The 14554-nt window shown below is 39.7% G+C and overlaps 1 protein-coding gene, 1 non-coding gene and 1 pseudogene across 2 annotated transcripts; 1 reads left to right on the top strand and 2 right to left on the bottom strand.

The window, feature by feature from the left end:
• Positions 1 to 251: 251 nt before the first annotated feature.
• On the bottom strand, positions 252 to 691 carry LOC103218376 (cyclin-dependent kinase 2-associated protein 2 pseudogene; annotated as a pseudogene).
• Positions 692 to 4687: 3996 nt separating this feature from the next.
• On the top strand, positions 4688 to 4791 carry LOC119622795 (U6 spliceosomal RNA). Its single transcript, XR_005239353.1, has one exon. It is a non-coding gene; the product is annotated as a U6 spliceosomal RNA (small nuclear RNA).
• Positions 4792 to 9413: 4622 nt separating this feature from the next.
• LOC140709461 (probable ribosome biogenesis protein RLP24) lies at positions 9414 to 10714 on the bottom strand. The gene has a single exon (XM_073008369.1). The coding sequence runs from the start codon at positions 10646 to 10648 to the stop codon at positions 10157 to 10159; it is 492 nt and encodes a 163-aa protein (XP_072864470.1). The 5' UTR covers positions 10649 to 10714; the 3' UTR covers positions 9414 to 10156.
• Between the last annotated feature and the right edge of the window lie 3840 nt (positions 10715 to 14554).

The following is a 14554-nucleotide window of genomic DNA, read 5'->3' as shown; positions in this document are numbered from 1 at the left end:
ATGGGTGGGACTCACAGAGACCTCCCTGCTAACTCTTCTTGAGTCGGCCGGGTTGGTGGGGGAGGGGGGATCGTTAGTGCTGCCACCTGGAGTGAGAGCCGCCCCTTGGTTCCTGAGGGCACCATCAAGGGACACAGGACAGGAAGCCCAGGATGGTTAGTGCAACTAGGGATGAGGGCCAGGGAGAAGCAGGTGCTCTGGAGTGGCTGGAAAAGTCCAGACACAGAGGCCTAGGAGCTTCCTTCCCCCCGTTAAATGCGGGTGTTCCGCTCTGTCTCTGCCAGGCACTCTGACTAGGGATGGATGATCCCTCTCTTCAGGTGCTTCGTGGTGCTCTCGCTGCCAGCATAGGTGGTCCGCATCCCTTTGCCCATCTTCCCTGTGACCCCAGCAGTTCCGGGTGGGTGCTCTGGGAGCCCTGGGCGCCAGGTGGTTTCATGACCTTCACGCAGCCGATGGAAGGCGGGCCAAAGTCGACAAACAGCGGTCTGAAAGGGACAGCAGCTCCTGGCACTGAGCCCGACGGCGACGGGACGCTTCCTGTAGGGACCAGGGTGCCCAGACCAGGGGTGCTGGAGCCGGGGGTGCTGCTGGGGGCAGGCGTGATGGGTTTGTAGGACATCCTCAACTCCTGGGCGCTGCGGAGCCAGCAGGCCGCTCCTCGGGGGTTGGCTGCCTGGCCGCTCAACGGAGATCTGATTTGCAAGGTAAATCTATGTTAAACTTTTTAACTGCAATTTTTATTAATCTAAATACAGTTCAGATATTCTTGATGAAAATTTCACATTTGAGTTGAGATGTACTAAAATGTAAAATACACAATAGATTTCAAAGATTTCATATGAAAAAAGAATGCAAACTATCTCTAATAATTTTTATATTGATTACATGTTGACAATATTTTGGATATATTGAGTTAAATAAAATATGCAATTTTAAAAAAATATGCTACATTTTTGTTAAAACATTTCAATAAACTATGAAATTCCTTCTTGGGATAACGTGGAGCAAACAGTGGCCAATGTGTGCAACCAGCCCGCGCAAGTCTGGGTGCCACGAATGTCAGTGACAGCCTTGCGTTCCCGGCAAACTTCGTGGGAATTGGCCGAGCCTTCAGGCTATTAAGGAGAGGCCTCTGGTTGGAAAAAGCCTCTTGAAGCAGGACTGGGGCTAGAGCGCCTGGAACTGGAGGATGCTGAGAGGCTCCTCTGAGGAAAGCCCACAAGACACTCCTGGCGATGCTGTTGCGGGTGGCCATGGCTGCAGCTCAGAGCTCGGGCTTCTTTATCATATTTGTTTTGGTTTTATTTTGCTACTATTTTCTACTTTCTTGATGTGATAGCTGAAATTTTTGTTTGAGAAATTTCTACTTTTCCATTATACACATTTAGTGAAATACATTTTCCTGCCAGCACTGGCTTTACCTGTGTTAAATCAACTTTGATATGTTGTATTTTTATTCACATTAATATATTTGTTTCCCTTGAGACATTTCCCTTAGGAGTGTGCTGGTGTTTAGCGCTATTCACAATAGCAAAGACATGGAATCAATCCAAATGTCCATCAATGATAGACTGGATGAAGAAAAGGCGGTACACATACAACATGGAATACTATGCAGCCATAAAAAAGAATGAGATCATGTCCTTTGCAGGGACATGGGTGGAACAGGAAGCCATTATCCTCAGGAAACTAATGCAGAAACAGAAAGTGAAACACCTAATGTTCTCACTTATAAGTAGGACCTGAACAATGAGAACACATGGACACAGGGAAGGAAACAACACACAATCGGGCCCCTGGATTGAGGAGGGAGAGGGAGAGCATCAGGAAAAATAGTTAATGCATGCTGAGCTTAATACTGAGGTGATGGGTTGATATGTACAGCAAACCACCATGGCACAAATTTACCTATGTAACAAACCTGCACATCCTGCACATGTACCCAGAACTTAAAATAAATAAAAATTGAAAAAAAAACAAAACTAAAATGTGTGCTGTTTATCTTTCAAGTATTTAAGTATTTAAGATTTTGCTATTATCTTACTTTTTTATTTTTAATTGGATGCCATTTTGACTAGAGGATACATTTTACATGATTTCAGTTCTTTTAAAATTATCATGTTTGTTAAAATCCAGGATACAGTCCATCTAGTTTATGTTCTGTGGGCACCTAAATGTTCTGCTGTATTCTGCTGTTAGTGGGTGGAGGAGCTGGTTTTGTGTTTTGGTTTTTGGTTTTTTTGAGGCAGAGTCTCGCTCTTTTGCCCAGGGTGGAGTGCAATGGCCTGATCTCGGCTCACTGTAACCTTCGCCTCCAAGGTTCAAGCGATTCTCCTGCCTCAACCTCCCAAGTAGCTGGGATTACAGGCACCCGCCACCACACCCGGCTAATTCTAGTATTTTCAGTAGAGGTAAGGTTTTGCCATATTGGCCAGGCTGGTCTCCAACTCCTGACCTCAGGTGATGCACCCGCCTTGGCCTCCCAGAGTGGTGGGATTACAGGCCTGAGCCTCCGCGCCCAGCCAAGGGTGGAGTACTTTATAAATGTCAGTGAGCGGCAGCCGCCAATATCAGTAACTGCCGACGCTGCCTGCAGCTGGGGCGACGGGGGCCAGAGCCGGGACCCAGGCTCCGCGCCACCTGCGCGTGCGGAGCACACCTGGACGCTGTCCTCCCGCAGCCTACACCGGCGGGCACAGCAAAGCTGGGGCTCATGTTTGAAGGAAGGAAAAAAAACGAACAAGTAACCCAGCACTGTTCTTTCCAGATCCATCCCCCTGGCCCTCTTGTTTCCCACGTTTTTGAAAACTGGCCACTCTGACCTCAGATCCCTAAATCGGCAGCCACTGAGACCTGGCTCTCAGAAGCCAAAGCCCTGGCACTTTCCAGGCTGAGCGGGACGAGGTGAAGGCAGGCTGGAGGCTGGTCCAGGACAGCTGAGGGCTGATGGTGGGGGGTCCTGGAGAGGTCACCACTGGGGCCGCTACACTTGACGTGGGATTTGGGCCTTTGGGTAGAAGGCATGGAGATGTGGCGCTGCCATAGGAGCCAAGGAGGAAAGAGAACACTCTCCAAATTGTCTTCCAGGGTTTCGGTGAGTATTTTATTAACCCAGAATCTGTCGGGAATAATACTAGGGAGTTACCTTTCCCTGGAGATGGCTCTTGTCAGGGGAGTGAGATAGGCTGGGGAGACGAAGAGGAATGGGAGGCTCAGTTTATAAATATTAAGATCAGCAATGGTGTGCCGCTGGCAGGAGCAGAGCGAGCGTGGAGATTTGGGTGGCTGCAGTTGGTAAGTGGTTGCAATCCAGAGGGTGGGACTGAGGTCCTCCTTTGTCATGTTAGCATCCCGTTTCCTGGGCGCGGGTCTAATGCTCTGCAGGTGGTCATTTCACTCATGGCGGCTTTGTCTCTCTTCTGTCACCCCAGACTCAGCTTCACACTCCAGGGCTGCACACCACCAGCCACCGTCATGTTAACCCCTTCCCAGGTCAATGTGTCCCTCGCCTGGAGCCCAATCTGCTGGACAGCCTGGGACCGTCCATTTTCGGGGTGGCGGGCAACCTGGTGGCCATCGTGCTGCTGTGCAAGTCGGGCAAGGAGCAGAAGGAGACCGCCTTCTATACACTGGTATGCGGCTGGCCGCCACCGACCTGTTGTTCACTTTGCTGGTGAGCCAGGTGACCATCGCAAGGTACATGAAGGGCGGGTAACCTGGGGCCAGCCCCTGTGCCAGTACAGCATTTTCATCCTGCTCTTCTTCAGCCAGCCCGGCCTCAGCATCATCTGCCCCCTGATATCTATACAGGTAATTTGTGTTGGACATTCTCAGAGGAGTTTCATAAGCTTTATGTTTTATCTTGGTTATAAACAGAGTCCTCAAATGCATAAAAAAGAAATCATGCCAGGATTGAATTTCAGCAGGAATAAGTTTATTTTACCTATTCAAAATTAAAACTTTTATTTTCTTTGAAAATGTTTTTGTTAAACATACTTTTTTGAAAAAAATTTAAGCAAATAATAATGTCCCTACTAAATCCAACCAAGAGCAGAACCCACATGTCTGGCATTACTCCTATGTTTGCAGTTTAGCTGCTTGCTTGTGCATTTGCAAATACCAACAGGGGCTCGCTATAGGCTGCATTTGATGGGGGCAGCTTACCTGATGTTATGGTCTGAATGTATCCCCACACTTCATCTGGTAGAAACATAATCGCCAGTGCAAGTGTTGGGAGGATGGGTTTTGGGGAGGTATTCAGGTCATGAGGGTTCTGCCCTCATGGGTGGATTAATATCAGTATGAAAGGACACAATGGAGGGAGTTTGTCTCTCTCTCTTTTGTCCTTCCAACCCTTCCACCTTTTCTACTTGGTGAGGACACAGCATTCCTCTTCTTCAGAGGATGCAGCAACAAGGCACCAACTTGGAAAGAGAGATTAGGCCCTTACTAGATCCGAACCTGCTGGTGCATTGATCTTGGGTTCCAGCTTCCATGAAAAATACATTTCTGTGCTCTATAAATTACCAGTCTAAAGTATTTTGTTACAACAACACAACCAGAGTAAGACATCCGGTATATTCTGCTCTACAGCCCATCCATCCTCCTTTTGTGTAGCTAACACAGACATGTTCTACTCATAGTGATTGCAGAAATGCTAAAAACAAAATAGAAATGCATGCAGGTGCTTACCTCAGCAGCACATACACTAAAAGTGAAATATTACAGAGATTAGCATAGCCTCTGCGCAAGGATGACACACAAATGCATGAAGCATTGCAGATTTTTGTAACACAAAGGATAAATGCTTAAGGAGACGGACACCCCATTTCCCATCATGTGATTATTATACACTGCCTGCCTCTATCAGCATATCTCATATACCTCATGATATACTTAAACATCTATTATGTACCCACAGACATTTAAAATGAAATATTTAAAAAATGTATGAGGGCCTTTGAAGCCTAGGCTTTGAACAGACATATCTTCATTTCTGCCTTCTATTAATTAAAGCAAGTCATATAGGGATATATATTCTGCCTTTATCAGAGAAACTGTAAAGTCATATGACAAAGAGCTCAGGGAGGGGAGTGAAAAATAAGGATTATTAATAAAAATTCATTTCTAGCTTTTCCCATATCCACATAGATTAAGAAATAAAATATTACTAGGACCTTAGAAGTCGCTCTAATGTCCTTACTCAGTGATTATCTCTGACCTTCCTCCTCCATGTTAACAATTATCTTGACTCCTAGCTACATAGATCAGTTTTGTTAACTTTTATAAAATGGAATCATAAAATCTGTATTTGTCTCTGTTGGGACTCTTCATTTTAATAAAATTTAGTGAGATTCATGCCCATTGTTATAGGTAGCCGTAGTGAGTTAATTTTCATTGTGATTTAGTGTTACATTTTAGGAATATGCCACAATTTGTTTATTGTCAGTCATCTACCATTGATGGATATTTAGGCTATTTTCAGTTTGGGGATATTATAAATAATGCTGCTGCAAACACTTAGCAAACACCTGTAAGCTTCTCTTTTGCCTGTATACTAACAATGGGTTTGCACAGGTTAGAAGACTTCTGACTGCTCCACATTCTCTTTAACACTTACAATTGTTAGTGTTTACTTCATTCTATTTTTATTACTCTTTTTTCTTTTAGACGGAGTCTCACTCTGTCACCAAGGCTGGAGTGCAGTGGTGCGATCTTGGCTCACTGCAATCTCCGCCTCCCAGGTTCAAGCGATTCGCCTGCCTCAGCCTCCCGAGTAGCTCGGATTACAGGCATGCACCACCATGCCCAGCTAATTTTTGTATTTTTAATAGAGATGGGTTGGCCAGGCTGGTCTCAAAGACTTCCTGACCTCAGGTGATCAAAGATCTCCTGACCTCAGGTGATCCGCCGGCCTTGGCCTCCCAAAGGGCTAGGATTACAAGCATGAGTCATTCCTTCCAGCCTATTTTATTTTAGTTTATTTTTTTTAGAGACAATGTCTTGCTCTGTCACCCATGCTGGAATACAGTGGTGCGATCATGGTTCCTGGCAGCCTCGACCTCCCAGGCTGAAGTGATATTCCTGCCTCAGGCTCCCAAGTAGCTTGGACTACAGGTGTGTGCCACCATGCCTAGCCAGTATTTTAAATTTTAGTCATTTTGGTAGATATTCATTAAGTGATTTATATTTTGTACAATTTTTATGCTTTTGTGAGTGGTATGAATTTTAAACATAATTTTACTTGTTTATTGATCATATATAGAAGTATAATATTGATCCCTGACCTTGCTAAATGTACTTATTAATTTTAAGTTCATATGTGGATTCCTTTACATGTTTTACATGCACAGTTGTGTCACTTACAAATAATGAGTTTCTACTTCCTTTTCATTTTTATACCTTTTGTTTCCTTATTGCACTGGCTAGAACCTGCAATATGATGTTGAATACAATGTTGAAAAGAAATGGTAATAGACGATATTCTCATTCATTTCCAGGCTCTCAGGGAAAAAATATTATTTTCCCAATAACTGTAACAATTGATGCAGTTTTCGGTAGCTACCCTTTATTGCTTAATTCCATTCCCCTACTTAGCATGTAAGCTCTATGTTCTTTCAATCTCCGTTTGGGGTTGTCCTAGTGATTTCAATGTGTTTTCTGACTTGTTAAAATCTAATATATATTAATACTATTACCACTTTTGAGAAAACGTAAGGACTGTATTACTTTAATTTCATTTTTTCCTCCCCTTTTGTGCTATTATTGCCATGTGATGTATATATTGCCAAAATGCTTCTTTTATCATTGCCTTATATAGCCAATAACCATTTCTGTTTACCCATATGTTTACATTTGAATTGTTCTCAGCCTTTCAGCTGCTGCTTTTAAGTAAGCAAATGACTGGCGGCAGGTGAAGTAGTAGCAAATGTCCACAGATAGCTTCTCCTTGAGAACCTGGGCTTTGCTACTCTGTGGGATTGTGTTCTAATTTCTTGCCACCTTGGTAGATCTGTAATCTCTACCAATAACTATAACTTTATGTGTTTTTATATTTTGTCTAGTTTCTGTTTGTTTTCAATGGGAAATTTTTCCAAAACAAGGTCATCTAGTACTTCTGGAAATACAAATTCTAATATGTGTCTCACTTCCTAAGATTCCAAAAAGTGAGGACTTCCATTTGTAGCCACACTGCAGATTAGATACTAAACTCCTGCTGAAATTGACAAATAATCCTGTGTGTGTGTATGTGTAAAAATGTATATATGTATGTATACATTTGTATATATACAGCATACTTATGCCCATCTGGCAGGAAATCTTCTAATGCCCAAGATTCAGTAAAAGCGGAATCTCAAATAGATGGGTATAAAAGTGAACCAGTCTTCAATTGAATTCATTCATCAAGTTAAATAAACTTCAACTTTTATGCTCTTAGCTTTGTAGTTGTGACCCTGGAGGGTAACCAGAAGGTTAACAACCTAAAATAACGTGGTATAGAGTATAAATATAATACAATAGAATAAAAATATGAGACTGCATTGAATAAGAATTACTTCTGATGTTTGTGAAACTTTTGGTTTACTTGATTGCCAAGTAAAACAAATTTCTTGTGTTGTGTTGGGGTCATGTATTAGACCACAATACCTGTATATAACTAGAAACAGCCACCTGTATGTAGCCAGGAGAAAACTATGACAGTGTTTAAGTAGCACTGTTTGCATTAAGAAAAAAATGGACACATTTAAATATCTATAAACAGGAGAATGATAAATAAATTGTATTATATCCAGAAAATTGAATAGTAGGTAGAAGGAGAACCAGTGAATAATGGCTAAATGGAACAATATGGTCAAATCTTAGAGATAATTAATTAAAGAGCCTGTACTTAAAGAATATTTATGGAATGATTTCATTTATATGCATTCAAAAACATGCAAAACTGAACAAAATAAGAATAGAAACACATGCAGTAAAACTTTTGACATTCTATAGAATGATAAACACAAATTTTAGAAGGCTCAAAAGGCCTACATTTTTGGGGTCTCTGCTCACCACTAAATAGTCTCCTGACACAACTGCATAATGTGACCCTGAAAATTCAAAATGCCTCACAGCTTTGTTTACTATTGCCCAAGTCTTAAATTCAACCAATGCAGGTGAAATTTTTATGTATTACTTTATTCTTTAATGGCCAGCTGTTACTTGTCTCTTAGTGTTTCTGGTAAAAAAAAAAAAAAAAAAAAGAAAAGGTAAGGGTTTGTAAATCCCAGTATATAAAAGTCTTTCTTCCTACTCAATGGAAAGTAGTTGTTCCAATAAACACTAGGTATAGAGGGGAAATCTATCAAAATTAAGAAGTTTAGAAGACGTAAAACAAAACACAGAGTCACATCAAACAAGTGCCTTCTTGTACTTTCTTATTATAACTCTAGGAAAAGGCAATAGTTTTATGAATGCCATTTATTCTTTGAGAGAGGCAATAGTATGTATTGGTAATATTGTTCCCCTGTAGATGCAATAAAATCAGATACCATGGTTATCCCAAATAAGAAGAATTATGCCAATTAAGTTCACAGGTCCTGGGTTCTGGGTCATAGCCCTGAACAAGTAACATATCAGCAAGTGTGAAATCAAGATTTTTCCTTTTCTGTCTAACCTCCATCCTGCATATAATCTCACGTTCTTTTTCTTTGGAAATTTTCCTTCTGTGAACCAAATTTTTCTCCAAAAACTGCTTTGTGATTACACAGCTGCTACCAGGTAGAGCCAGATTATGAATCCAGTCAGAATAAATAGTGTGGTAATCATTATATCATGTAAAAATAGATTTTTTTTCAGGGAAAATTTTACTTTAAAGTTCACTTCTTCCTTATCTAATGAAACGAATAGCAGAGATTATGTTTCAAAGCACTTTGATGATATATGAATTTATTAGGCACAAAACAGCTTTTAAAAGGAAGTTATTACGATGATGAGTCAGTTTCAAAAATCTAAGTGTTTTGGTTCAACTAAGTGCAATTACTCACATTTGATAATTCATTATAAATGCTAGGCTCCATATCTCATTTTTCTTCTAACTATTCAAATTTTATGTTCATCCAACAGCTGTATTCAAGGTAAATTTGAAAAATGTGGATCACTTTCTGTGCTGCTGGGTACCTGTTTCTAGGAATGATGCTTCCTTGTTTTTCTCTTCAATGGCATTATCAAAACTCTAGTCAGTTAATCATCAAAGGAATTGCACAAACAATATTTTTCAATTGCATCAAACATAACAAAGCTTGTCAAATATGTTTTTTTTTTTTTTTTTTACTTTTTAAATGGTTTTATTTTACGTACAAATAATGAACATACGTTGTACCCATAAATTCTACTTTCCAAAATCAGCAGCTTTTTAAAAGAAAACCACATAACAACTTTTAAAAGGCACTGGGATTCCTCTGCTTCTAGATCATTGCTGGGCTAGAAAAATAAAGTTTGTTCTACCAGGAATCACAAGTGAGAACTGAATATTCTCCAAAGTGGAAATTCTAGAGTGTAGTGTCACTCCAGGCAGATTATTCAGTTCTCATCCCCAACATCCACAACTACCTATCAGAAGGGTTAAACCAGGTCAAAACAGTCCAGCAGAATGTAGGTTTCATCAAACAATGTCATTATGCTCTTCTAAGATGCAAATAAACCAAAACAGGAAATATTAAAACAAAAATAATATCTGATACTGCCATACAAATTGTTAGTTCCTTTTTGTATCCCCCTTTTCTATAACATTAACAAAGGGAGTATTTTACTGCAAAGAATATTTTATTTTATACATCACTAGCCATGAATTTTTGCCATTAGTTACTATACAAATGCTGCCTAGTGCCATTATCCAAATGGCATAACCATTTTACATCCACAATTCACTTCTATAGTTATAAGCAGAATTTTCATGATTTACTTAAGTACATCTATCAGTGAAGATTTAACACTGAGATGCAATCTAACATCCGTAATATCTGATGTTATGTAGAAGGCAATGTAGGAAAGATGTATTTTAATCACTTTTCATTTAAGTGACCTTATGTAAAAAATAAGATAATTTAGCAGTTCCAAGTATCCAAAGGGTATTTTCAAATGTACACAAAAGAAATGGTTACAGAGATTTTTAAGGAGCATCTTCCATGTCCACATCCTCTTGTAACTGCTGTACCATTTTCTCTTCCAACTGCTTCCCTTTGCCTGCAAGAGGGGCTCGGATAAGATGGATGTTTTGCTTGACTTCTTTGATATCCTGAACTTTCTGTAGCTCTTTATTTTTCTTCAATCTGTTCATTATAAATTTAGCTTGGCGTTTCTGTTTGATCTCTTCAACTCTCTTCATTGCATCAATAGTTTTATTCCATAGCTCTCGCTGGTATTTGATAGGTTCATTTCTACGTTTTTCAAATTCAAATGAATTATCCACTGTAAGCTCTTTACCAGCTGCTTTCCGGAATGCCTTGGTCCACCTAACTTTGCGAGGATTGCGCTTCTTTTTAAAGTTTTTATGACATTTAGATTTGCAAAATCTGAACACCTTGCAATCGTTGCGGACGAACATCATGCCGTGTCCAGGGTAGATGGGCCCAGAACAGAAATAACACTTCTCGATACGCATGTTGAACCCGCGTGGGACCCCACAAAACAAACGCCAAGCTTGAGAGGAAGTGACACCACCCCGTCACCGGAAGTCGTCAAATATGTTTTTAAACAAAATTTCTATGACAGTAATGAATCAAACACTAACGTCCATCAGGCATCACAGTTTCTGTGTCATCCTAAACTTGTCAAAATGTCATGACCATCCCTATGCAAATTTATCTGCTTGAGATTTTATATGTTCCTTTACCAAAAAAGGATGCTTGAACAATATGCATATCTTTGAACACTCAAACCTAAATGATAACTAAATGTTACAGGGAATAGAAGGTCTGGTTTTTTACATTTTTATGGGTATGTAGTGGGTATTTTTGACTTCATGTGAAATCTCTTTTAAAATACTCTCATCTATTAAGTCATTAACACAGTCTTATAAATCATCCATTGCCAATTAAATTATGAGATATTTCTATGATGCTTGGTACTTTAAATGAAACCCTAGAAGCATGCCTATGATATTAGAAAAGGAAAAAGAAAGATTAAGTGAATTTCTTGCACCGTTTTTTCTGTCCACGAGGCCCCAGAATGTGATCAGTACCTATGATCCACAATAGATTCCAAACTGAAAATGAAAAACTACATCATACAGGGATCTGATGAGGCGAAAGAAAGTCCTCAGCTCAGACAGCATCCAAGCCTACATTCTAATTTGGTAACTAAATTGAGGGTATTTGAATATAATAAGGGTCTGTCAACTAGTTGGCCCATAGACAAACAACATTGATCTTGGTAAATTGATGTTATTTCTCTATATTTGTGCTCCAAAAGATTATTTCTTGATTTTTCATCCCAACATGAATTAACTCTTCAGTGAATAGTCTTTTAAAATTATTTTATTTTATTTATTTATTTATTTATTTTTGAGACAGAGTCTCGCTCTGTCACCCAGGCTGGAGTGCAGTGGCGTGATCTCGGCTCACTGCAAGCTCCACTTCCCAGGTTCACGCCATTCTCCTGCCTCAGCCTCCCGAGTAGCTGGGACCACAGGCGCCTGCCACCATGCCTGGCTAATTTTTTTGTATTTTTAGTAGAGACAGAATAGATAGGCTATTTTTAACAGCGTATTCAATAAAGATTTTTTCTTTTTACGTTCCTCATCAAATTAAGTAGAGTATACTAGTAGAGTTTAACATCAAGCAGACGTCTGTGTTTGTCTCTTGCTCCTAGACAGCATTCAAATTTTAAAATATTGGAGGTAAAAGCCTCTTCTCTGAAATAATAAAATCACATTTTCAAGCACACATAATAGAGTGAAAAACAATTTCCTCCATGTTACTCAAAATAATGTAATAACAAATCTTAATACTAAAACCAATGTGCCAAAATCAAAATAAATCACAAAGTAACAGTGACTAAAGCTAAATTGAAATATAGTACCAGAAATTCATACTGGAAATTAACTGATTTGTCCTGTCTTAAGGAGGTTTTGACAATAACTAGAAGTACAAGTTCCAATGCTTTAACAATTTAGTTAAATTTGCCATTGGCAAAATGCTCAGACAATATATGATGTTCCATACTACCTAAATACTAATGTGTTTGTTCTGTTTTGATGTTTTTGTATTAATATTTTCTATTGTAATGCATTATGTATGCATAAACAATATTATACTTAAGTTACCAAGAAAATAATATGAAGCATAACATTAAGCCCATCACTCAGCCTTCAAACAAGACCATTTCCAATAACTTGCATCTACCATTGTGCCATTCTATTGTCCCACCCCGCTTGTGTCTTTTTAAAAAGATAACTACAATTCTGCATTCTGTGTTTACCAGCTTCTTCCTCTAGTTTTATCATGTGCCTGAAGAGTATACTGCATAATTTTGGGATTGTTTTTAAATTTTATAGTTAGATATAATAGTGTGATCTTCCAGGACTTGCTAGTTTGTCTTGATGCTTCCAAAGGTTCATCCCTGATGTCATGGTTAGATACAGGCCATTTTTTTTTTTATGGCTTCATGTATTCAACTGTGTGAATGCATTCCAACTTATTTATTCATTTCTCTATCAACATGCTTTTGAATCATTTGCAGTTGTAGGAGGCATATTTCTTCCCAGTCCCCTTCTTTCTTTCTTTCTTCACACAAACGTTGCTTCTATGTTCTCTAGGGTGTATGCACAAACTGTTCATTAAATATGTGTTTCTTCTTTATACTGGGCACACAGCTAGACTACATTTTGCAGATCTCCTTGGAATAGTCATGTGACCGAGCTGTAGCTGAGGTCATGGTGAGCCAAAGTCTGATACATCTGAGGTACAGCTTTCAAGTCATGTGGTTGCCCTTCCAATGACCAGCAGAACAGCGTCTCTTTCATTTGTCTCTTTCCCTGTCCGCCAGCAGAAAATAAGGGGCTCAGAATATATTGGAGACACAATGCACAAATAACCTGGATCTCTGAATGTTCACGTGGAAAAAGTCTCTCATGGCAAGTGATACATATTTGGACTATTATTTGAATGAGAAATAAGCTTCTATATTATAGACTTCATTTATACATTTTGTAATGTAGTTGATAAAACTATTCGTATTCCTCTAACTTAGTGGTTCAGTGAGTAGAATTTTTCTGTTTTTTTTTTGAGACGGAGTCTCGCTCTGTCACCCAGGCTGGAGTGCAGTGGTCCGATCTCAGCTCACTGCAAGCTCCGCCTCCCGGGTTCACGCCATTCTCCTGCCTCAGCCTCCCGAGTAGCTGGGACTATAGGCACCCGCCACCTCGCCCGGCTAGTTTTTTGTATTTTTTTTTTTTTTTAGTAGAGACGGGGTTTTACCACGTTAGCCAAGATGGTCTCGATCTCCTGACCTCGTGATCCACCTGTCTCGGCCTCCGAAAGTGCTGGGATTACAGGCTTGAGCCACCGCGCCCGGGGGTGAGTAGAATTTTTCTATCGCTTAAAGGAACATTTAACATTATCTGTCACATGGGACCACAGTGAAGTGAGGTACAATCCAAGAGCACATTAAATTCTGTGCCCTAAGCACCCCACTCTTATAAGGGCTTGCTTCTGGCATCTAGTAGATAGAAACCAGGATGCTGCTAAACATCCTAAAATGCATTTCCCCACAGCAAAGAATTATCTTACCCAGAATATCAAGAGTGCCAAGGGTGAGAAAACCTGCGCTAATTAATATACAAGCAGATAACAAATGAGAACTTAATGAGTGGTAGTTACCCTAATACAGCTTAAAGTCAACTCTTTAGATTACATTTCTGTGGCCGTCCAATTGCATCCAATGGTTCAATAATCCAAATTCAAAATGGCATGCCAATTAAGTAAAGAATATGTCTTAAATATTTTTTTTTTTTACTTTTTAAAATTACACACATGCTCCTAGAAAGTACAAAATACAAGTGCATAGAAAAATAATTACTCTCATTTTAGTAGTGTTTTGTTATATATATTTAATCAACCAACAGATCAGGAACTAAAATGTAAATACTAATATTTGATAATCCACAAATTGTTTTTTTAAATAATTTTACATACATTTATTTTAATTTTTTTAAAATTATACTTCAAGTTCTAGGGTACATGTGCACAACGTGCAGGTTTGTTTCATATGTATACTGGTGCCATGCTGCTGTGCTGCACCCATCAACTCGTCAGCACCCATCAACTCGTCATTTACATCAGGTATAACTCCCAATGCAATCCCTCTCCCCTCTCCTCTCCCTATAATAGGCCCCGGTGTGTGATGTTCCCCTTCCAGAGTCCAAGTGATCTCATTGTTCAATTCCCACCTATGAGTGAGAGCATGTGGTGATTGGTTTTCTGTTCTTGAGATAGTTTGCTGAGAATGATGGTTTCCAGTTGCATCCATGTCCCTGCAAAGGACACGAACTCATCCCTTTTATGGCTGC

The sequence above is a fragment of the Chlorocebus sabaeus genome, chromosome 2 (assembly GCF_047675955.1).
Source record: "Chlorocebus sabaeus isolate Y175 chromosome 2, mChlSab1.0.hap1, whole genome shotgun sequence".
NCBI lineage: Eukaryota > Metazoa > Chordata > Mammalia > Primates > Cercopithecidae > Chlorocebus > Chlorocebus sabaeus.
Note: the sequence above shows the minus strand (reverse complement) of the source record. Positions and strands in the feature narration are given on the sequence as shown.

Coding starts and splice junctions, on each gene's coding strand:
- LOC140709461 (XM_073008369.1), bottom strand. CDS start 10,648: ATGCGTATCGAGAAGTGTTATTTCTGTTCTGGGCCCATCTACCCTGGA.